Source organism: Dasypus novemcinctus, chromosome 11, assembly GCF_030445035.2.
Source record: "Dasypus novemcinctus isolate mDasNov1 chromosome 11, mDasNov1.1.hap2, whole genome shotgun sequence".
Classification (NCBI taxonomy): domain Eukaryota; kingdom Metazoa; phylum Chordata; class Mammalia; order Cingulata; family Dasypodidae; genus Dasypus; species Dasypus novemcinctus.
The window spans coordinates 48,214,033-48,233,000 of record NC_080683.1 but is presented as its reverse complement, the minus strand read 5'-3'; the positions used below and the strand labels follow the sequence as shown (position 1 = coordinate 48,233,000).

The following is an 18,968-nucleotide window of genomic DNA, read 5'->3' as shown; positions in this document are numbered from 1 at the left end:
AAGTGATAATGGCTCTCTCTTCCCGCGGTCCCCTGGCGCTGCTTCTGCCACCGTGCGATTCCTTCCAGACCTCGCTTCTCTCCACCCATACGCACCGCACGGTGGTTTTTAAGGTGACAGAAATCGGTTTGGACACTTAAAATTTCATCCCCTAAAATCTGTTCCAACTTCTTTTGCTTTTGGGCGCCATCTAGCGAACATTGGTTTCCATCGCTTTGGAAAAAAGTCGGCCAAAGAGGCCCCTTACAAACAAGCTCCAGGCAACTGAGCTGAGCTGAACTATCCCAGGAGGGAGCCCAATCAAAGGAGATGCTTCGTTTTCTGTCCAGCACGTGTGTGGAAAGGCGACAGAGTCAGAGGGGGGCATAATCAAGCCATGAATGAAAGACTAGGACAGAAAGGCAACCAGTACACAGCCCACACCAGGGGAAGGCAAGGGGCAGGAAGAACGGGAATTGCTGGGATGCTGGCCCAAGACCCTGGCAGGCAAGGCCCTCATCTTCGAAGGCCTGGCAGACAAGGACTCTATTTTCAGTTCTAACAAGCATGAGTGCAGTATGGGGAATGGAAATACAGGGTCTGAGATGGACACGGTCTTGGACCACCAGGGACCTATGTTCTCTGTGCACTTAAAAAATCCTTGATGGCAGGGGCCAGAGTCCTTGCAAACTTTAACTGTAAAATGCCTCAAAGTGTTCCTGCAGGCAGAGGACATTCATCTAATGCTTTTTTATATGACACAGAGGGGAGAGACATCTTTCAGCCATTTGGGAATGCTTTTTAGGACTTTTGAAATGCTTACAAAAGCCATTATGTAAGCCAATCCACAGGAGAGGCTGATACATAAAATGTGCTTACACTGAAAATCTCAGAATGATATAAGTATGTCCAAGTCCTACATGGCAGTTCACTTATTTCAAGCCTTGAATTGCTGTCACATTTGAACAACAGAAAAAAATTTTTTTTCTGCCAAGGCAATATGCCAGAAGTGGGATTTATTAACTTATAAACTTACAGTTCTGAGGCTGAGAAAAATGTCCAAATCAAGGCATGAGGCAAAGCTATCTCCCCAAAGACACAGCTGCTGGCAATCCTGGACTCCTGTCATATGGCAGGACACAATAGCAGCATCTACTATCTCTCCTTTCTCCTCCTGGTCTTGTTGCTTTCAGCTTCTGGCTTCCTTCAGCTTTCTGTCTGCTGCTGTGACTTTTTCTCTCCCAGGTTCCATTGATTTCAGGTTCTGGCTTCTGGAACTTTCTTAGCTTCTGGGGTTTCTCTCTGTCTCTCCCTATTGATCCTGTTTATAAAGGACTCTGATAAGAGGATTAAGAACCAACCTTGGCTAGGCCTTACTGGAGCAATCTAATCAAGGGTCACACCCTCAGAAATGGATTCATTTAATAATGTAATTTTCTGGGGTCCACAAAAGGCTTAAATTACCACCCTATTTAAAAGGGATTTAAGCATATCCAGGAAGCTAAGGCAATTACAGACCATTTCATCAATATAAAAATCATGAGGACTTCCCTTCCTCAGATTGGCATGCAATTTGATTATGACTTAAAAATATTCATCCAGAAAATGGTAGATAACTGTTCTCTTCCTAACCTCCTGTTGAACTCAATGGTGTCCTTGTCCTGTGTATATTTAATATAGGCCATGTTCAGAACAAAGCATTTTTAGGTAGTGGCTACATAATGTTTAGATTATTATACTGACCAAATCAAGAGCAAAGAATGGGAAGTTCAGACTGATTTGTTTGATGCAAATGCCCAGGAGTGGGTTAAAGAAGAGGCAAATATTTGAGTGGCGTCCCACAAATAAGCCCACATTCTAAGGAGAAATGTCTTTGGGACATGATGAAGAGAGAAAACGAAAACAGCATAGGGAAAGTTTTGCTAAAGTTTGAACTAATAAAGGCAGTTCTTTATTAGTACAGTATTCGTTCTAGCTAATACTATATTCCTCTTAGAGCCAATCTCTTCCATCTCTTCCATGGTGCTTCTCCAGAATCACCCCATATCCAGTTCTCAGTCTGTTGCCTAAAACGAAAAGTTGCAGGTGTCCCTTAAAGAATTGCTTATAGGTTAAGAGGGTCATCAAAACCTAGGGAGAATATTTGTAAGGTAATAAGACTGGATGTAGTATGTGTTGCCTCACAAATTATGGTGTAAATCTGGTTTCTTTTTCACTCTGATTCTAATTAATTGTTACAGCCAGCACATGCCACACTAGCAGGTGGCCCAACAGCTCCCTTTGGGTCTCTTCCCTTTTCTGGAACTTCCCCTCATAGAGTCCACAAAAGGACAAGAGTGGGCCTCAGAGACTTAAGAACAGGCACGACCTTGGAAACACCCACCTTCACTGAGGCTCTTCTGCTTCCTCATCTACAAATGGAGCAAATTAGTCTAAATGGTGTAAAATCTATCTAAAATCTAAAGTGTTATGTATTGATACAATAAAAATCTAAAGCAGTCAGCTGGTCTATTATTAGTGCTGAATATACTGAAGGACCAAGTTGATATCTGTTGAACAAATGCAGGAATGGCATTTTTGAATGAATGATCATTGTCTTACTATCCAGGATGATATATATGGCAGGTAAAACCTGACCTTGGTGATTTGTGGTCACCGATTTCTTTTTAGCAGGGATGCCTTGCTAAAAGGCCCAAAAAGTATGTTCTCAAAGACCTGCTCTTGCCTAAACAAAAGATGGGCAAGATGGGAGTGCCACACTGATCTCCCTCACTCTAGCTTCCTCCACCATGAGGAGATACTGGTCAGAACTGTGATTCAATAGATGTCCCTTCCTAAACCACAGAAGCTTTCATGGTCAGTAAATTTGGCAAACCAGCAGACTACATTTTTCAGTAGGCATTAGCTCATTAATGACCCTAAGAGGTTTTAAAGCAAGAAGAGAAGGGGTGGGGGAGGGAGAGAGAGGGAGAAAGAGAGTGTAGGAAAGAGAAGGCAAAATCAGTTGTGTTTATTTCACCCAGCATTGTTTTAGACTTATTTAGCCAATGAACTCCTTTTCAGTATAAAACTTATTAATTCTGCTGAAATGGAGTTCTTCAAATGTTCCCATTTGGGAAATATTGGACCAGATGATCACTGAAGTCATGCTAATTCTAAACATCTGAGTTCTATTTACATATCTTCTAAAGCACAATTCTGATCATAGCCTTCCCCTGTTCAAAAATTCCCCATGGCTCCCACCTGCTATAAGGTCCAAATTCATTAGCATGGATTTAAGGCCCACCAGAGTTTGATCTTTTTTTTTTTTTTATTGACTTTGTAATAATATTACATCAAAAATATATATGTGAGGTCCCATTCAACCCCGCCCCCCCCCCCCCAGAGTTTGATCTTATCTTAATAAAGTCTTAGTGTACTTTTTCCCTACCCATGGGTCTCTGTTCCCTCCAATCTGGGCTTTCCCTGCTCTCTCTTCACCTTTCTGTTCCTTTCCCACCTCTGTGCCTCTGCTTATGCTGTTCTCTCCACTTGGAATGCATTTCCTAGTCTTTGCATATAAAAATGCAACCCACCTTGAATGCTCAGTTCAAAAACAACCCCCTCACATGCCTCTATGAAATATGAATATGTTCATGTGGTCATCGGGTGTTTTCTCAGTGGCCTAATAAAAGCAAACAGACCAGTACACCAAGCCCTCAATATTAATGCTTTACTTAGAAACCTTATTCTTGTAAAATTGAAACTTAACTTAATAATATATATCACCCAGGTGTTACTTCCTGAAAACCTCACTGTAACTCAAAAGTGGCCTTTCTCTAAGCCAAACTTAACAAATAAACTCACTACCTCCCCCCAGCATGGAACATGACTCCCTGGGATGAGCCTCCCTGGCACCGAGAGATTATTGCACCAACCAGCAATGTATTTGGAAATAGCTTGTCCAAAGGTGGGGGGGGTGGGGGGTGGGTTAAGTACAAAAGGGTTTTTATGGCTAAAAGATTTCACAGTGAGTCAGGAGATCATTCCAGAGGTTATACTTATGCACATCTCAGGCTCATCTCACTAACTGCCCCAGTAAACAAAGCCTCAAATGGGGGTGAAACTCAAGAGCTCTAGAGACATCTGGACACTATAGACAAGGCATCCAATCCCATGAAATCAGCAGCCCATTAGTGGACCTTACCTTGGAATATATGATAACCTATTTCCCCGCTGTATCAGAGTTAGGCTCATTTATAATTTCACTACACGATTCTTCTATCTCTTTTATTTGAACCTATAATTAGCACTATAGCTATTAAATATATGTCCCAGAGACTTAATCTTCAGTCTGTTCATATGCCGGGTAAGCCCTGAATCTCAGAGTTGCAGCCAACACCTACTCTCCAGTTCATTGGACTTGTCCAGGACAACTAACAAAATGATGATGATGGACAACACCCATCCCAAAAAAAAAGAGAGAGCATCTATAACTCCATGCAAGACAGTGCCATCCATCTGCCCCATGGGATCTAAGTCTCCTCTCAATCTGAAGCAGAACAGGCATCACATTCCCAAAATCCTCAAGATTGAAGAATGAACAAACATAAGGGGGAAATGCCACCATGGAACAAAATAACTTATTATTACTATAGTAATGGAAGAACTTGTAACATTGATATAAAAAAAGTGGTTACCAGAGGGTCTGAGGGTAGGGAGAGGGAAGAATAGTTGGAACACAAGGAATTAATTTTTAGGGCATGGGAAGCAGACTTGGCCCAGTGGTTAGGGTGTCCGTCTACCACATGGGAGGTCCACAGTTCAAACCCGGGCCTCCTTGACCCATGTGGAGCTGGCCCATGCACAGTGCTGATGTGCGCAAGGAGGCCTGCCACGCAGGGGTGTCCCCCACGCAGGGGTGTCCCCCACGTAGGGGAGCCCCACGTGCAAGGAGTGTGCCCCATAAGGAGAGCTGCCCAGCGCGAAAGAAAGTGCAGCCTGCCCAGGAATGGCGCCACACACATGGAGAGCTGAAACACAAGATGACGCAACAAGAAGAAACACGATTCCCTTGCTGCTGACAACAGAAGCGGACAAAGAAGAAGACGCAGCAAATAGACACAGAGAACAGACAACCAGAGTGGGGAGGGGGAAGGGGAGAGAAATAAATAAGTAAATAAATCTTTAAAAAAAAAATTTTTAGGGCATGGAATTGTTCTGCATGATTTTGCAATGATGTATGCAGGCTATTTTATCAAAACCTCTAAAATTAAACAGTGCAAAGTGTAAACCATAATGTAAACTACAGGCCATGGTTAGTAGCAATGCATCAATATTTGTTTATCAAGTGTAACAAATTATCACACTCATAGAAGATGTTATTAATAGAGGGAAATGTGAGAGGGGAAGGAGGTGAGGCACATGGAAATCCCCTATATTTTCCAAGTAATTTGTCCGCAATCTAAAACTTCTTTAAAAATAGTCTAAAAACCGGTCCATGCTGATCTCTTCTCTCAACTTATCGTATTTATAGCCCTTACACTAGATAAGGACTGGGCTTGTTTGGATTATCTGCATACACTTCTTACCTTCCCCTTGGCTTGGAAGAATAGATTTATACATGGTCGCCTGCCCCACAGTTCTTTGTGCATAATAAGTATGAATTGCAAGAATAACCTGAAGGATTAAATGGCTGTTAGATTCAACAAGAAACTCTTCTGGGACAGAAAGAGCAGTGGTCTGAAGACCAAGAGGCCTGTTTTGGATTTACCATCAGCACACGGTGATGCAGTTCACATTTCTGCCTCAGAGCTCAGTGTGCTCAGTTCTATAAAGTCAGGGAATGACTAGCAGGGACTACAGACCTTCCAGAGTGAAATATTCTGAGATTCTCTTAATTCGTTATAATCCATTTTCAAAAGAATTTGAGGCAACCCTACAGAATTAAGAGTAGAGTAAAATAGAACAATGAGAAAATAAAAACAGAGTAGAGGTCTATTTGATATTTAATAGGAGAGAAATGATTAATCCAAAGGAATAAAGCTCTAACATTAGGATCTCAGGGATCAGCAAGAGATTATGAGAAAGATATTATTTTCAGATCAGGAAATCATCCTGGGTTCTCTAAACTGTGCACCTAAAATGCCTGACTATTATGTATAAGTTGTCCTTGAACTTAAATATATATATTTATAAGTTCTAAAATAAATTTTCAGTTCATCTCTGCAGAAAATGCCTATATTAAATAACAATAAAAAAACAACAACAAAGAAAGCGCAAATCCTTTAATGCAGTGGTTCTCAAAGTATACTCCCCAGGGCAGAAGCATCAGCCTCATCTTGGAACTTTAGAGATACAAATTCTCAGTCCTAGTCCCAGACCTCCTTAATCGGAAACTGGGGGTGAGGCCCAGCAATTTGTTTTAACAAGGTGTCCAGGTGATTCTGATACACACCAAAGTTTGTGCACAATATTTGGAGCTAAATGTGTTATCACTTTGTGTGGGTTTTTTTCAAAGATACAGAAATTTTGGTTTTCTTTTCACTCCAGTCTGTTATTCCTATATAACCCTTTCCAAATAGGATAATGACAAATATTTTGCCTCTTACCTTCAACTTCTGCCAGTTCCATTGCTTAAGCATCCATGCATTCATTAAAATTCTGTATCATCTCTTCCAGCTGATCAAGCAGATCCCTGCAAATTCCTGGCCTGTGGCGAATTTGCCCAGTGTATAAAAAATGAGTGGACCAAAGAAGCAGAATGTCAGTGCAGGCCCGGGTACGAGAGCCAGGGGGGCCTGGACCACCTGGACCCAGGCGTCTGTATGCCCAGAGAGGAATGTGAAGTCAGCCAGGGCAACGGAGACACGTGCAGGTGGGTCAAGTGCACTAATGTTACAGACTCAAGAATTCGTTACTTTTACTTCCAAGAAACCCATCGTTAGAATGAAGTCATACAGTGGTCCTTTAAACCCATGGTTCTCAAACCCAAGGAGCATCAGAATCACCCAAATACATGGCTAGACCCCACTCTATTATGTTTCTGATGCAGCAGGTTTGGGTACAGCACAGGTAAGGCTGATGCTGCTGGTCCAGGGACCACATTTTGAAAACCATGCTCTAAGCCTTTCCACAGTATTTTTTAAAGACCTGTAGGGGAGGAAAATAACCCATGTCTGTTTTAGGACAATATACCACATGGCCTACCTTAACTGAGGAATAGAGAGAGAGAGAGATACATACATACATATATATATGCACACATAAAATTTTTGTTTCCTTATTTGCAAATATAGTAGCATTTATCATAAGAAAGCTGAAAAACAGCAAATTATTAGAAAGAAAGTGATCATGTGCAATTCATCACATTGTTCACTATTATCTTTTGGTGTACATTTTTATACAGAATTTTGTAATGCAATGGAACCAGACTGTCTTAGTGTTTTAGAGTCAGCATTTATACTTAGGACATTTCCCCATGTCATTAAATATTTTCTAAAACATCATTTATAATGACTGCATAGCAGTCCATTTTGTACATGTGTTATGATATGTAATCAATCGTCCACTTTCTAGACAGAAAAATTAAGAGAATTTCTTTAGAAGAAGGAAAAGGAGTCAAGATATAATTGGCTTCTATTAAATAACCAGACATTTGGGTGTAGGTAGCCTTATTTTTTTTTTTTAAGATTTATTTATTTATTTCTCTCCCCCCCCACCTCGGGTGTCTGTTCTCTGTGTCTATTTGCTGCGTCTTCTTTGTCCCCTTTTTTATTGTTGTGAGCGGCACGGTAATCTTTTTGTTGCATCATCTTGTTGTGTCAACTCTCCGTGTGTGCAGCGCCATTCTCGGGCAGGCTGCACTTGCTTTCACGCTGGGCGGCTCTCCTTACGGGGTGTACTCCTTGCGTGTGGGGCTCCCCTATGCGGGGGACACCCCTGCGTGGCAGGGCACTCCTTGCTCGCACCAGCACTGCACATGGGCCAGCTGCTGCACACGGGTCAAGGAGGCCCGGGGTTTGAACCGCAGACCTCCCATGTGGTAGACGGATGCCCTAACCACTGGGCCAAGTCCACCGCCTATAGGTAGCCTTATGAAAAACAGGGAATACTACAGTTCCTAATTCTTTACTGGGTCCTGTGATACCCAAATAAGGTCCACAGTGTGGACTGTGCCCTCAGAAGGCTTCTATTTAATGTGGGTAACATAGGGCAAAATTAGATCAGTCAAACATTTCTGGTGGATATGTAAATTGGAAAAGCCTTTTTTGTTTCAAGAGAAATTATCACTTTCTATCACCTTTTTAAATTTCCTCAGCTACTCTACTTGTAGACAATTATTCCTACAAAAACTTGTGCCTGTGCACTAAAACATACATACAAAAATATTCACTGCTTCCTTGAAGATCTTTTTCAAACTCTTGTGCAACAAATGATACCTCCTTATTGTTTTAATTGGATTTCCCTAGTAATGGTTAGATTGAGCATGTTCTATGTTGTATTGGTCATTTGTATTTCTTCTATGAATTGTGCATCTGCAATCTCTGCCCGCTTTAATGTTAGGATGCTTTGAAGCATGAAACCATTTCACAGCCCATCAATAGGGAACTAGTTAAATAATCTGTAGTGAATTCTTCACCATGGAAGGTAGCAGTTAAAAGCAATAATACACCTCTAACAGAGCTGGCATAGAAAAAAAACAAGAGATATCATTAAAGGAGTAAAGCAAATTGCAAGAAAATAGATCCTGTTTATGTTTTAAAAAATGAATAATAAAGTGTGTACTTATCGGTATATTAGATTCAACCATATGGCATTGCCATATGTATGGAATGATAGATACACTTAACAATCACTCCACTTAACAGTGGAGAAGACTGGGAGCCAAATTTTTTATAATGAGAATATGTTCATGTATCACTTGTGTAATATCAAAGAAAGAAAAAAAAAAAAAAGGAAAAGGAAGAGAGAGTCAATGCACTCAGCCCCTAAAAGGTATTATAAGGAGAAGGTTGCATGTGGCAGTTGTGAACAGATATGTACTCAGTTTTTATTTGAATCAGCCCTATCAATTATTTCAGATCCCAGTACAATCTGTAATTTTAAACATGCCTCTTCATTGAGTAAGAAAGATCATTTTAATTCTAGGCTGTCATAGTGAAAGAATGGTGTCCAGACATACAGGAATATTGATGCTCCTTAGACCAGGGGTGCATAACCTTTTTTCTTCTATGGACCCCTTTGCCAGTCAGGTGAAAACCACAGACTCCTTACTAAGTCCACACTATTCTGTGTATTATTTAATAAATATATCAACACATGCCCACAAGAGAAATATTAATTTCAATTCAAGGTCACGGATCCTTTGTTAAGACTAATTCAATTCACCATAAGTCACCATGTTAGCCACTAGGCAATAGGAAGGAAGGGAGAGAAAATGGAAAGGAGAGAGGGAAGAAGAAAGGAGAGAAAAAGGAAAGCAAGAGGAAGAGAGGCGACGGACTTGGCCCAGTGGTTAGGGCGTCCGTCTACGACATGGGAGATCCGCGGTTCAAACCCCGGATCTCCTCCACCCATGTGGAGCCATGTGCAGTGCTGATGCGGGCAAGGAGTGCCTGCCACCCAGGGGTGTCCCCCGCATAGGGGAGCCCCATCCTTGCGCCCGTGAGGAGAGCCGCCCAGCGTGAAAGAGAGAGCAGCCTGCCCAGGAATGGCGCCGCCCACACTTCCCGTGCCGCTGACGACAACAGAAGGGACAAAGAAACAAGATGCAGCAAAATAGACACAGAGAACAGACAACCGGGGTGGGGGGGGAATTAAGTAAATAAATAAATCTTTTTAAAAAAAATAAAAAAGAAGAGGAAGAGAGCAAAGAAAGTGGAAAGGAGGGAGAGAGGCGGGAGAGAGGCGGGAGGAAGGGAAGGACGGAGGAGAAAGAACGCCCCCTCCCACCCCAGTTCTGCCAACTCACTGGTTAAATATTGCTTTTTAATTATTAAACCCTGTTATCATTAACACCAGGACAATCCCCAGCTGCTCCATGAGCTGCCTCAGACAGACTCTCAGTGGAAAAGAGAGCGGAGCACATGGGTGCTCTGAGGGAGCCTTCTGAATTTGCAAGCCCTGCTCTCCCTCCCATCAGTTATTTCAGTTTCTCATGAGATACCATCGTTTATGTGGCTCTGTTTACTTATACGAGGATCGCTAACCAATTACAAACCAATCAACCATAGAGTAAGACAATGGCCAAGATTAGAGGTTTTAAAGTTAGACCCAAGTTCAAATTCCAGCTCTGTCCCTAATCACGTGTGAACTTGAGCAAGCATTTTCTTCCCTTTAGCCTCAAATTTCTTACCTATATAATCGGAATAATAATAGGAATACATGCATAGGTTTAGGTAAGCAATAAATTGGATGCCGCTCAGCGCAAACTGCTCAGTAGCAATAGCTGTTAGCATTGGTAGCATTCTTTGATAATTATTAAGGAAGGGTAGCCTTTTAAGGAATAACTAAGATTCCCTACATGGCACTTAACCCAGAACTCTAAAGCAAATCTGTTGAGAACACTCTATGTTGTAACTTTGAAAGCAGCAGCCTCTAAGGAATTGTAAACACAACTGCATTTTTGTTATTTTACCTGAAAGTTAAGAAAGAGATAGGAAAATGAGATTGAGGGCAAGACAAGTCAATTGACACACAACAAGCAACTTCAGTTGACTCAGTTATTCTTATTGTCATTCTTATTGTGAAGTCACTGTCATTCATTATATTTTCACCTTTATTTTCCTTCTATTCTTTTCCTACACTTATGAATACGTCCCATACATTTTTCATTTCCCTCAATCTTAGATGTTCTATACATGGATACACTTGCTCTAGGAATTTACTTGGCAAAGTTCTCCCATGAATAAACAAAATTTTTGTTTGCAAAGGTCCCTTTTATTGGGATGGTATCCCACTCATCTTCCTTCAGGGTGCTTTTAGTGCTGCTTCCATCTTAAAGACCATCCTTTTGTAAGCCTTGCTTTTCCTCCTGTAGGTTGGCAGAGGACAGTGGAGCAACCCACACACAAAACTACTGTTTGTGCATGGCTAAAGACCATGGTGATTTTATAGATCCTGGGCATTTTACACCCATGAAGTAGGAATTGGGGCTCTGCACCAGGCACTTCTTGTGTTTCCTCTTTTCTCCTTCTGGAGAGGGATGGAGGAGGTCCTTTGCGAGAGGCATGTTCTGGTGGGGAGGTCGTTACCGCTGGAAAGACGCAAAGGTCCCTTTTTGAGCTTAATGATTTTGACTTTTATTAATCACAATTATTATTATACATAAACAGAAAATGCAAATCTAGATCTTAAAAAAATTATTTGAGTTTTCCTCTTCGGATCTAAACATTTTTCATTTTAAAAAACTTGAAGGCCTAATATGTTCTCAGTGTCATTATTATTATAATGAAAATTGTCTGCAAATACAGGGATCAGATTAAGTAAATGATAGTACAATTGACATCTATGAGGTTTTGATAACATGGAAGTATTTATTATAACTACAGCAAGGTCACAGGATTACCCACACTACACTTCAGAGGTAAAAACAACAAAAAAACGGGGGAGGGGGCACTTCTTAAACCAGGATAGTTGTTTTAAACTCCCTATGAATCTATTGTCTAATGGATGGAGGGGCTCGGGACAGGGGTTAGAGTTTGATTTAGTCCAATCCAGCTTTTAAAACGTCATCTGATTGCTATTTTAGGCAATCTCTTTAGGTAACTCAGTTCTCTTGGAATACATGATCAAGCTCCAAGATCCGCCCCCCCCCCTTTCTCTTCTCCAAGTGGTATCTGGGTTTATGGGGTGGGTTTCCTCCTGGTCTCACCAGGTCCTTTGGAAAGTTCCTAATCCCATATTCCCATCACACTGTGATCTCTGGATTCTGATTCCAGATGACTGCTGTCCACTGGTATTATCAGAGACTCCAAATTTCCCAACCAGGACATGTAGGAACTGAAAATCCTGCCTTACGTGGTGTTAGGGAGAACAAGAAATGCTATTCAACCTCCTTAAGCTTCGTCTCTCTCCTCTGCCTTCTTCTCACCGAGCACCAGGATTGACAGGATATTCCCTCCTTCCTGTAGTGATGGCTATCGTCCCCTTTACCCCTAAATTGTAATGGAAAGAATATGATGGCAGAAAGAGAACTATTTCCCAGTAAAGGAACATAGATCAGAAGGTATCCCCCAAATAGTATACCGATTTTCTAATGTAAAGAGGAAAAAAGCAAGGTGCAAAATATGCACACATGACTATCAAAAATTATATAAAAAATATATAGAAAAGTGTGGAATTACATACATCAAAGTTTTACATACATTTTATTTTTAAATTATATGAACAAAATGCTATGATGTTGTTCTTCAGCATTCACAACTCATAAGTTTACTTGAAAAATAACTCCACTTTTTGCAAGATGAATTTATCACTCCTCTCTTCCTTAAACTCCATGCAATCCTCTTGAGACCAGTGCCTAAAAAACAGGAAGCCAACTGGAAGGCAAAACTCAGGGAGGGAAGGTTTGCAGAAAGCCTATTTCTTCCAATTCTAAGGGAGGAGACCTGCAAAAATACATTGTCCATTTTCACACGTTATAATAACTTATTATGTAATTAATAGTAATTGCTAGCAGTGTTGATAAGCCCAGGAAACAGGATATCAAGTTTTTGCTTTCTTTTGTAGACCACCAGATTACTCTAAAAACCAAGCTCACAAAACTAGCACTAAAAAGTTCCAGCATATGCAAATTAACAAGGCAAAATCATACTTATACTTTTATATTTTGGTTTTAATTAATGATTTCTAATTTTGAAGAAAACTTAAGACATTTCTGTGCCTAACTCTTATTTTAAATAGAGATAAGTATGAGTACTTTTCTTATTTACTGGGCTTTTTAATTCAGTTTTTTTAAAGAAAAACTATATTTCCTGGTCCAAGAAGGATAGAGACAGAAGGCTGGCATTAACTAAAACGTGCAGACAGAACAATAAAATAGAATCAATCTAAATATTTTACAGTATGTCCTACCTTTTCATATAAATATGTGATTTCTCAAATGTATTTCAACAAATCATTTATATTTTTGAGGCTGAATAATTTTATGTAGATTCTTGTAAAATATATCTTTTGATTTTAAGTAAAAGTAGGTAAAGCAAAAATATGTAGAAAAATATGAAAAAAGATGGTTTGTGAGTATTGAGTGACTTCAGAAACCCTAAAAGTTCATGCTCAGATAAATGTTCTTTCCAAAGTACTATATCTCTTGTAAAATACTCAACTTAGTACCCTGAAATATATTTTGCCAAGGAAAACTTGTCTATAACCAATCTAAATATAATCTATATGGGTGTTTTTTAAAATATAACTTTGGTAGAAAATTTTAGCCTAAAATGATCTAGTTTCAAAAATTACACATTGCCTTTGATTGGTAAACATGGATAATAATCAACCAAAGTCCATGTTACCTGCGATTTCTAGTGCTAGATGCAAAGAAATAACCTCAAAACTAGCTCTTGAAATGAGTTAGCACAGTTAGGATACAATCAAGAAGGATATGGAGAGAATCACACCAAATACTAATCATAATTTCATGTAAAACAATGCACACTGGGAATAAGATGTGTCATTTTGAGTCCCTGAGGTCCCCAAAATAGGGAAGTCAGAAAAAGGTTCAGACTATGGCTATAAAATGACATGAGAAAAGATCTGATATTGACAAGATGTCCAGGGCAAAACAAACATCCATTAAATCCTGAAGTACACATCAAATGAAGGAACTTTGTAGTGAATGAAAGGAAGTGATATTTTTCACGGCAGTAAGTAAATTTGAAGAACATCTATTCATGGCAGTAAAGGCAAATATAAGTCACTGATTATTAGTGTTGTGATTGTTGTGTTGAAAGAGATGCAAGAGGACACATTTGAGTTCAATAAGGAAAAGTGTTGTAATAGATTAATGATGTCTTCTATGATTGCTGAAAGGGCACATGGTGACATTCATTCACAGATTTTTTGTCATCCCTGCCCCAAGAGATGAATCAGACTGAGAATCTAAATAAGCTTGATAAAATGCATTCCTAGTAGGTTATAATTAAGAATATTTGGGGGCAGCTTCATCCTTTACAAGGAGATATCCTAAAGGGCATGCATGTTCTCTTAGAAATCTCCCTGGTTCCACCAGAAGTAATATTGGAAGGAACCATTGCTTTGACCTTGCTAGTTCAAGTTCTTATGTTAAACTATTTCTTTTCTAGGTAACCAGGAAAAGAAATTCTGTACTACTGACTGTAGGATATAAAAAATGTAATCATCAAGGTTGGGAAGGAAATTAAAATTTGAAAATGTACAAATTATCATTTAATCTATCTCAAGAATGATGATTTGCTTTCTCAAAGAATACTGTACTTACTTTGTCAACATCCTGAAAACATAAACAGGCATCTTCACTGGTAATAGGAACCTAGGTATACAGTCAACATTGAAGAACCAGCACCCACCATCTTTCAAATACATGAGAGATTCAATATGTACTTGATGACTGATGAGTTCTGAAGAAAAAGATGCTTATTATTAAAACCCAAAACACAGTAAAACGTATTTTGACCCTTCTTGGATGTTTTCTTAACAAATAAATTACCATGGTGATAGTAAATCAGGCTTCCTTCTGGTTGTCCTTAAAATATTACTCAGATCATTTGGAATTGCAACTCATAGCTTTTGGAGACTGAACAGTATATTCAGAAGCAAAGCTCTTTTTAAGTTATAATGTACATAAATGTATGTAATGTATATACTATGTAAACACTGTGGTAAGTGCATATATGCTCCAAAACATCAATGACTGTAGAATATATATACATATCTTGAGTTCTTGATTACATTAGTTTTATATAAGCAATTACTGTCTATACAGTAGGTTATTTTGCTGCCACTAATTTATGAATAGTTCCTTAGAAGACAATCAAGGTATCAGATACACAGCATTTAAAATCTTGCTTTTGTGTTACTGCACAGGCAAAGAAAACTATTTAAAGGAGGACACTATATTGGGGGGAGGGGAGAAGTAAGCTTGTACTATGTGTACTATGTGATATGACCAATTCATGTTTTCCATAACAAATGGATTAAGTCTTCCTACTGTTTAGTAACTTCACTGAAAACCTCATCACGCTAACTTCTGCATGTGTATACCCAGATTGGCATCAATTTCTAGTTGAGCAAATTTTCAATGTGATAATGAAAAATGAATCCATCAGGGTTTTTTTTTTTTTTTAGGAGGTACCAGAGAATGAACCCAGGACCTCATAACACAGGAAGCAGGTTCTCAACTACTGAGCTACATCTGCTCCCCAATATCCTTTTCTTTTTTGTTTTTTTAGGAGGTACTAGGGATTGATCCCAGGACCTTGTATGTGGGAAGCACTTACTCAACCACTGAGCTCTACCCGCCTCCCACAATATCCTTTTCAAATGTTATATGTTATCAAATATATTTGCTACAGAAACTTAATTTCAATAAAATATAAGCTCCATATTCATAGGTTTATAGTAAAATGTGTCTGTTTTATTAGCTATTCTCTGGTGTTGCTTTATGGATTAAGATAAATGATTTAAAATGTGAAGAATTTAATGCCACCAAAAGATAGCAATATATTAATCACTCCTGGCAGCACCAGTATTAAACCTTAATCTTCAAAAATAAAAAAATAATAAAATCTTTCCTAATAGTAGCGATGACCTTTTATTTCCCACCCTGATGACTAACCCTTGACAATTCAAGTGCACTGGTTTCACAAATGTATTGCTTTTGCCCTTATTCCCACCTCAATCCTCCCCAAAAGTAAAAAGATATGACATGTGACAAGGACTCTGAGTTGGGATATGGTGACAAGATGCCATAGAGCTAAGAATGGAGGCAAGAGATTACCTACCCTCCTCCATATCCCTGGAACTTCCCAGAGGAAAAACACAATAGGCTTACCAAAAGCACAAGAAAAAATTCCTGTCAAGACAGAAAATAAAAATCTACCACTACCAAATATACATAACATGCCCAACCCCTAGGTTTTGGTGGGTAAAGAGAAGTAGGTAAATATTCTTATCTCCTGTGGGGAAGGTCTTCTTTTGGGGCATATGCCTTACTCTTTGGACCACCTATCTTCTGGCCGGCCAGAGAAGAGCTGATGAGTTGAGAGCCTCAGTCTCCCTCCACTCTCAAAAGAACCACCAGGACCACAGGTTTCAGATGAGGGGCGTGGAGTAGGCTGCATAGACCAAATGACTTGAAGCATTGAGGAGGACTCTTTTTTGGTCTTATCACAAACAAGATTTTTAAGAGTCTGGGGAAAGGCAGGTAAGATATTGTTTGCCTCTAATTTAGGCAAAATGATTACTCATGGCTCAAACACAGTCCTGCCAGTTACCTGGATGAAGATCTCATAGGAGTTTGGGCCAAAGCTCAAGGAAGATTCCATAAATTTTAAGTTCCTTGCTTCTTTCCTGTAGCCACCTAGCATGTGGCTTCCAGCACTGGTGACTGCAAGAAGTTTTGGGATCCCAAACTTCTCCAATTTTTTCCATCTGAGACATGGCCAACATACGCAATATTTACAACTTGTTTGTTTATAGCACCCTGTAACTTGTGTTGTGTATTCGTGTTAACTTAGTAATTAAAAGCACAAGATGCATGTATCCTGAGGACTCTGAAGACATCCAGACACTATATAGTCAGGGCAGATAGCTCCGGAGTTTGGTGCCTTGCCAGTGGGCCCTACTTTAGAATTTATGCTCCCTAGTGTGACAGAGTTGGAGTCGGCTGTGGTTTCCCTACACATGGCTCTACTGTCCCTTCTATTTGAACCTATAAGCAGTACTATTGTTGGTAAGTGCACATCCAAGATACTTAAATCTTTGGGCTGTCCATGTGCCAGCTGGGCCCTGAATCTCAACTGAGTTGCAACACCTACTCACCAGTTCACTGGATTCACCCAGGACAACTAACAAGAAGAAGATGGACAACCACCATACCAAGGAACAAGAGTCTGTAACTTCAAACAAGAGAGTCCCATTCATCAGTCGTTTGGGATCAAAGCTCCCTCTCAACTAGAGGTGGAGTGGGCATCACCATTCCAGAACCCTCAGGACTGGGGAATGAACTAAAGTAGACTTACGGGTATTCCACTATAGACTTATTGTGATTCTACCAATGGTAGAAATTTTATCATTGATGTGGAAGCTGTGGCCACTGAAGGTTCTGATGGCAGGGAGAGGGAAAAACAGGTGTAATATAGGGGCATTTTACTAACTTGGAAATCATCCTGAATGCCACTGCAATAATGGCAGATACAGGCCATTATATATCTTGCCGTAACCGACAGAATTGTGTGGGAGAGAATGTAAACTACAATGTAAACTTTAATCTACACTTAGTGGCAATACTCCAAAATGTGTTCATTAATTGCAATGAATGTACCACACTAATGATGGATGTTGTTAATGTGGGAAAATTTGTGAGGTGTGGGAAGTGGGGTATAAGGGAATCCCCTATACTTTTCATGTAACATTTATGTAATTCAACTATCTTAAAAAAAATTTAATTTTTAAAAAAAGTACAAATGCAAGAGAACTTTAAACACAGAAAGCATTTACATTTATTATATGTATTTCCAGTACATCAGTAATTTGGAAAAGTATTGTATACATTTTTAATGAAAGAAGGAAAAATTAAGCAATAATTGCAACTAGAGGAATTTCGGAGGTTAAAGGAAAAGGACCACTTAATAAACCTATAAGGGTTTTTTTGAAGGTGAGATTCTGCATAGGTACAAATTAGAATAGCAATTCTCCTTTTGAATGTGCATTCATTTTTCCTTATTGTCTTTGGAAAAACTCCTGAGACAACCAAACTTACTTCATATATTAAGTTAGTGATGAGGATGAAAGAATACATCGAATTGAATTGACCTTGATTGTATTAAAAAATCTGATTCTGGTATGGGCAAGCTCTAAGTCTGATAGTATCTTCAATTTACCTTTTCATGAGGTTTATGTACAGAGAATATCTACTTATTGCTGGCTATCTCCAGTGTGGCAGTGACATTTCTAAATGCTAATAATTTATATATTAGGTCTATCTTGATCCAAGTTTTAATAACTATAGATTCTACTCTTTATCACACATTACTCATTCTAAAAATTAGCAAAGACGTAAGAGCTTTTGGTCACCTAAAATTTATTAATTTCAACCTGGGGGGTTGCAGAATGTTAACTGCACACCTCCTTTTCTCTTCCACCACTGCTCTCTTTCTGTGAGCAACTGCTCACAGACTTGTGCTCCCCCTGACTTGTGCTTATTCTCATTTTAGATATCCCTGCCCTCCCTTGTCAGTTTTTCTTCTGGCTGTAATTAACAATCTCAGTAGTTACTACTTCTGGTAAATCATAAATAGAGAAAAAAACCTAACTTCTGAAGGTGTGAAAGGACAGAGGAGCAACCCTTTGTTAATCCTTCAGGGGCTACAAAAGTTTGCTTATTTTGTTTCTTTTTGCTCCACATGATATGTTTGGAACAAAGGCATTTATAGGTCTTTCAAGGCTTAAAACTAAATTACTTGACTTTGCTGGATCATCTCTTTCCTCATTCATAAAAAGAGGTAGATCTACCACTAGCACCATATCAATTAACTAAATGCTTTAGTCAATAAATATTTATTCTGTTTATCTAAGTACTGTCAACATACTGTAAGTACAAAAACCAAAACCTAAATATTTGGATCCCCTGAGAACCATAGCAATAACCTGTGAATGAAAATATCTTTAAAGAAAGATCCAATTAATGAAGTTCTACAAACAATAAATCCTCATTTTTATTCTTGCCTGTGGTTTTCTATTCTCTATATAAGGTTTTACGAACACCACTTATTTTCCACTTAGATAATCTCTTCTTGGTTGCGTGCAAAACA

The 18,968-nt window shown here is 39.2% G+C and overlaps 1 protein-coding gene across 1 annotated transcript in view; it reads left to right on the top strand.

The window, feature by feature from the left end:
- IMPG1 (interphotoreceptor matrix proteoglycan 1) overlaps window positions 1–14,339 on the top strand; it is a 160,705-nt gene extending 146,366 nt beyond the window's left edge. Inside the window, exons 15-17 of the mRNA XM_004464254.2 lie at window positions 6,640–6,835; window positions 12,691–12,763; window positions 14,262–14,339. Coding sequence (XP_004464311.2) covers window positions 6,640–6,835; window positions 12,691–12,763; window positions 14,262–14,339 — 347 coding nt within the window. The remainder of the gene's footprint in view (window positions 1–6,639; window positions 6,836–12,690; window positions 12,764–14,261) is intronic.
- Window positions 14,340–18,968: the final 4,629 nt, after the last annotated feature.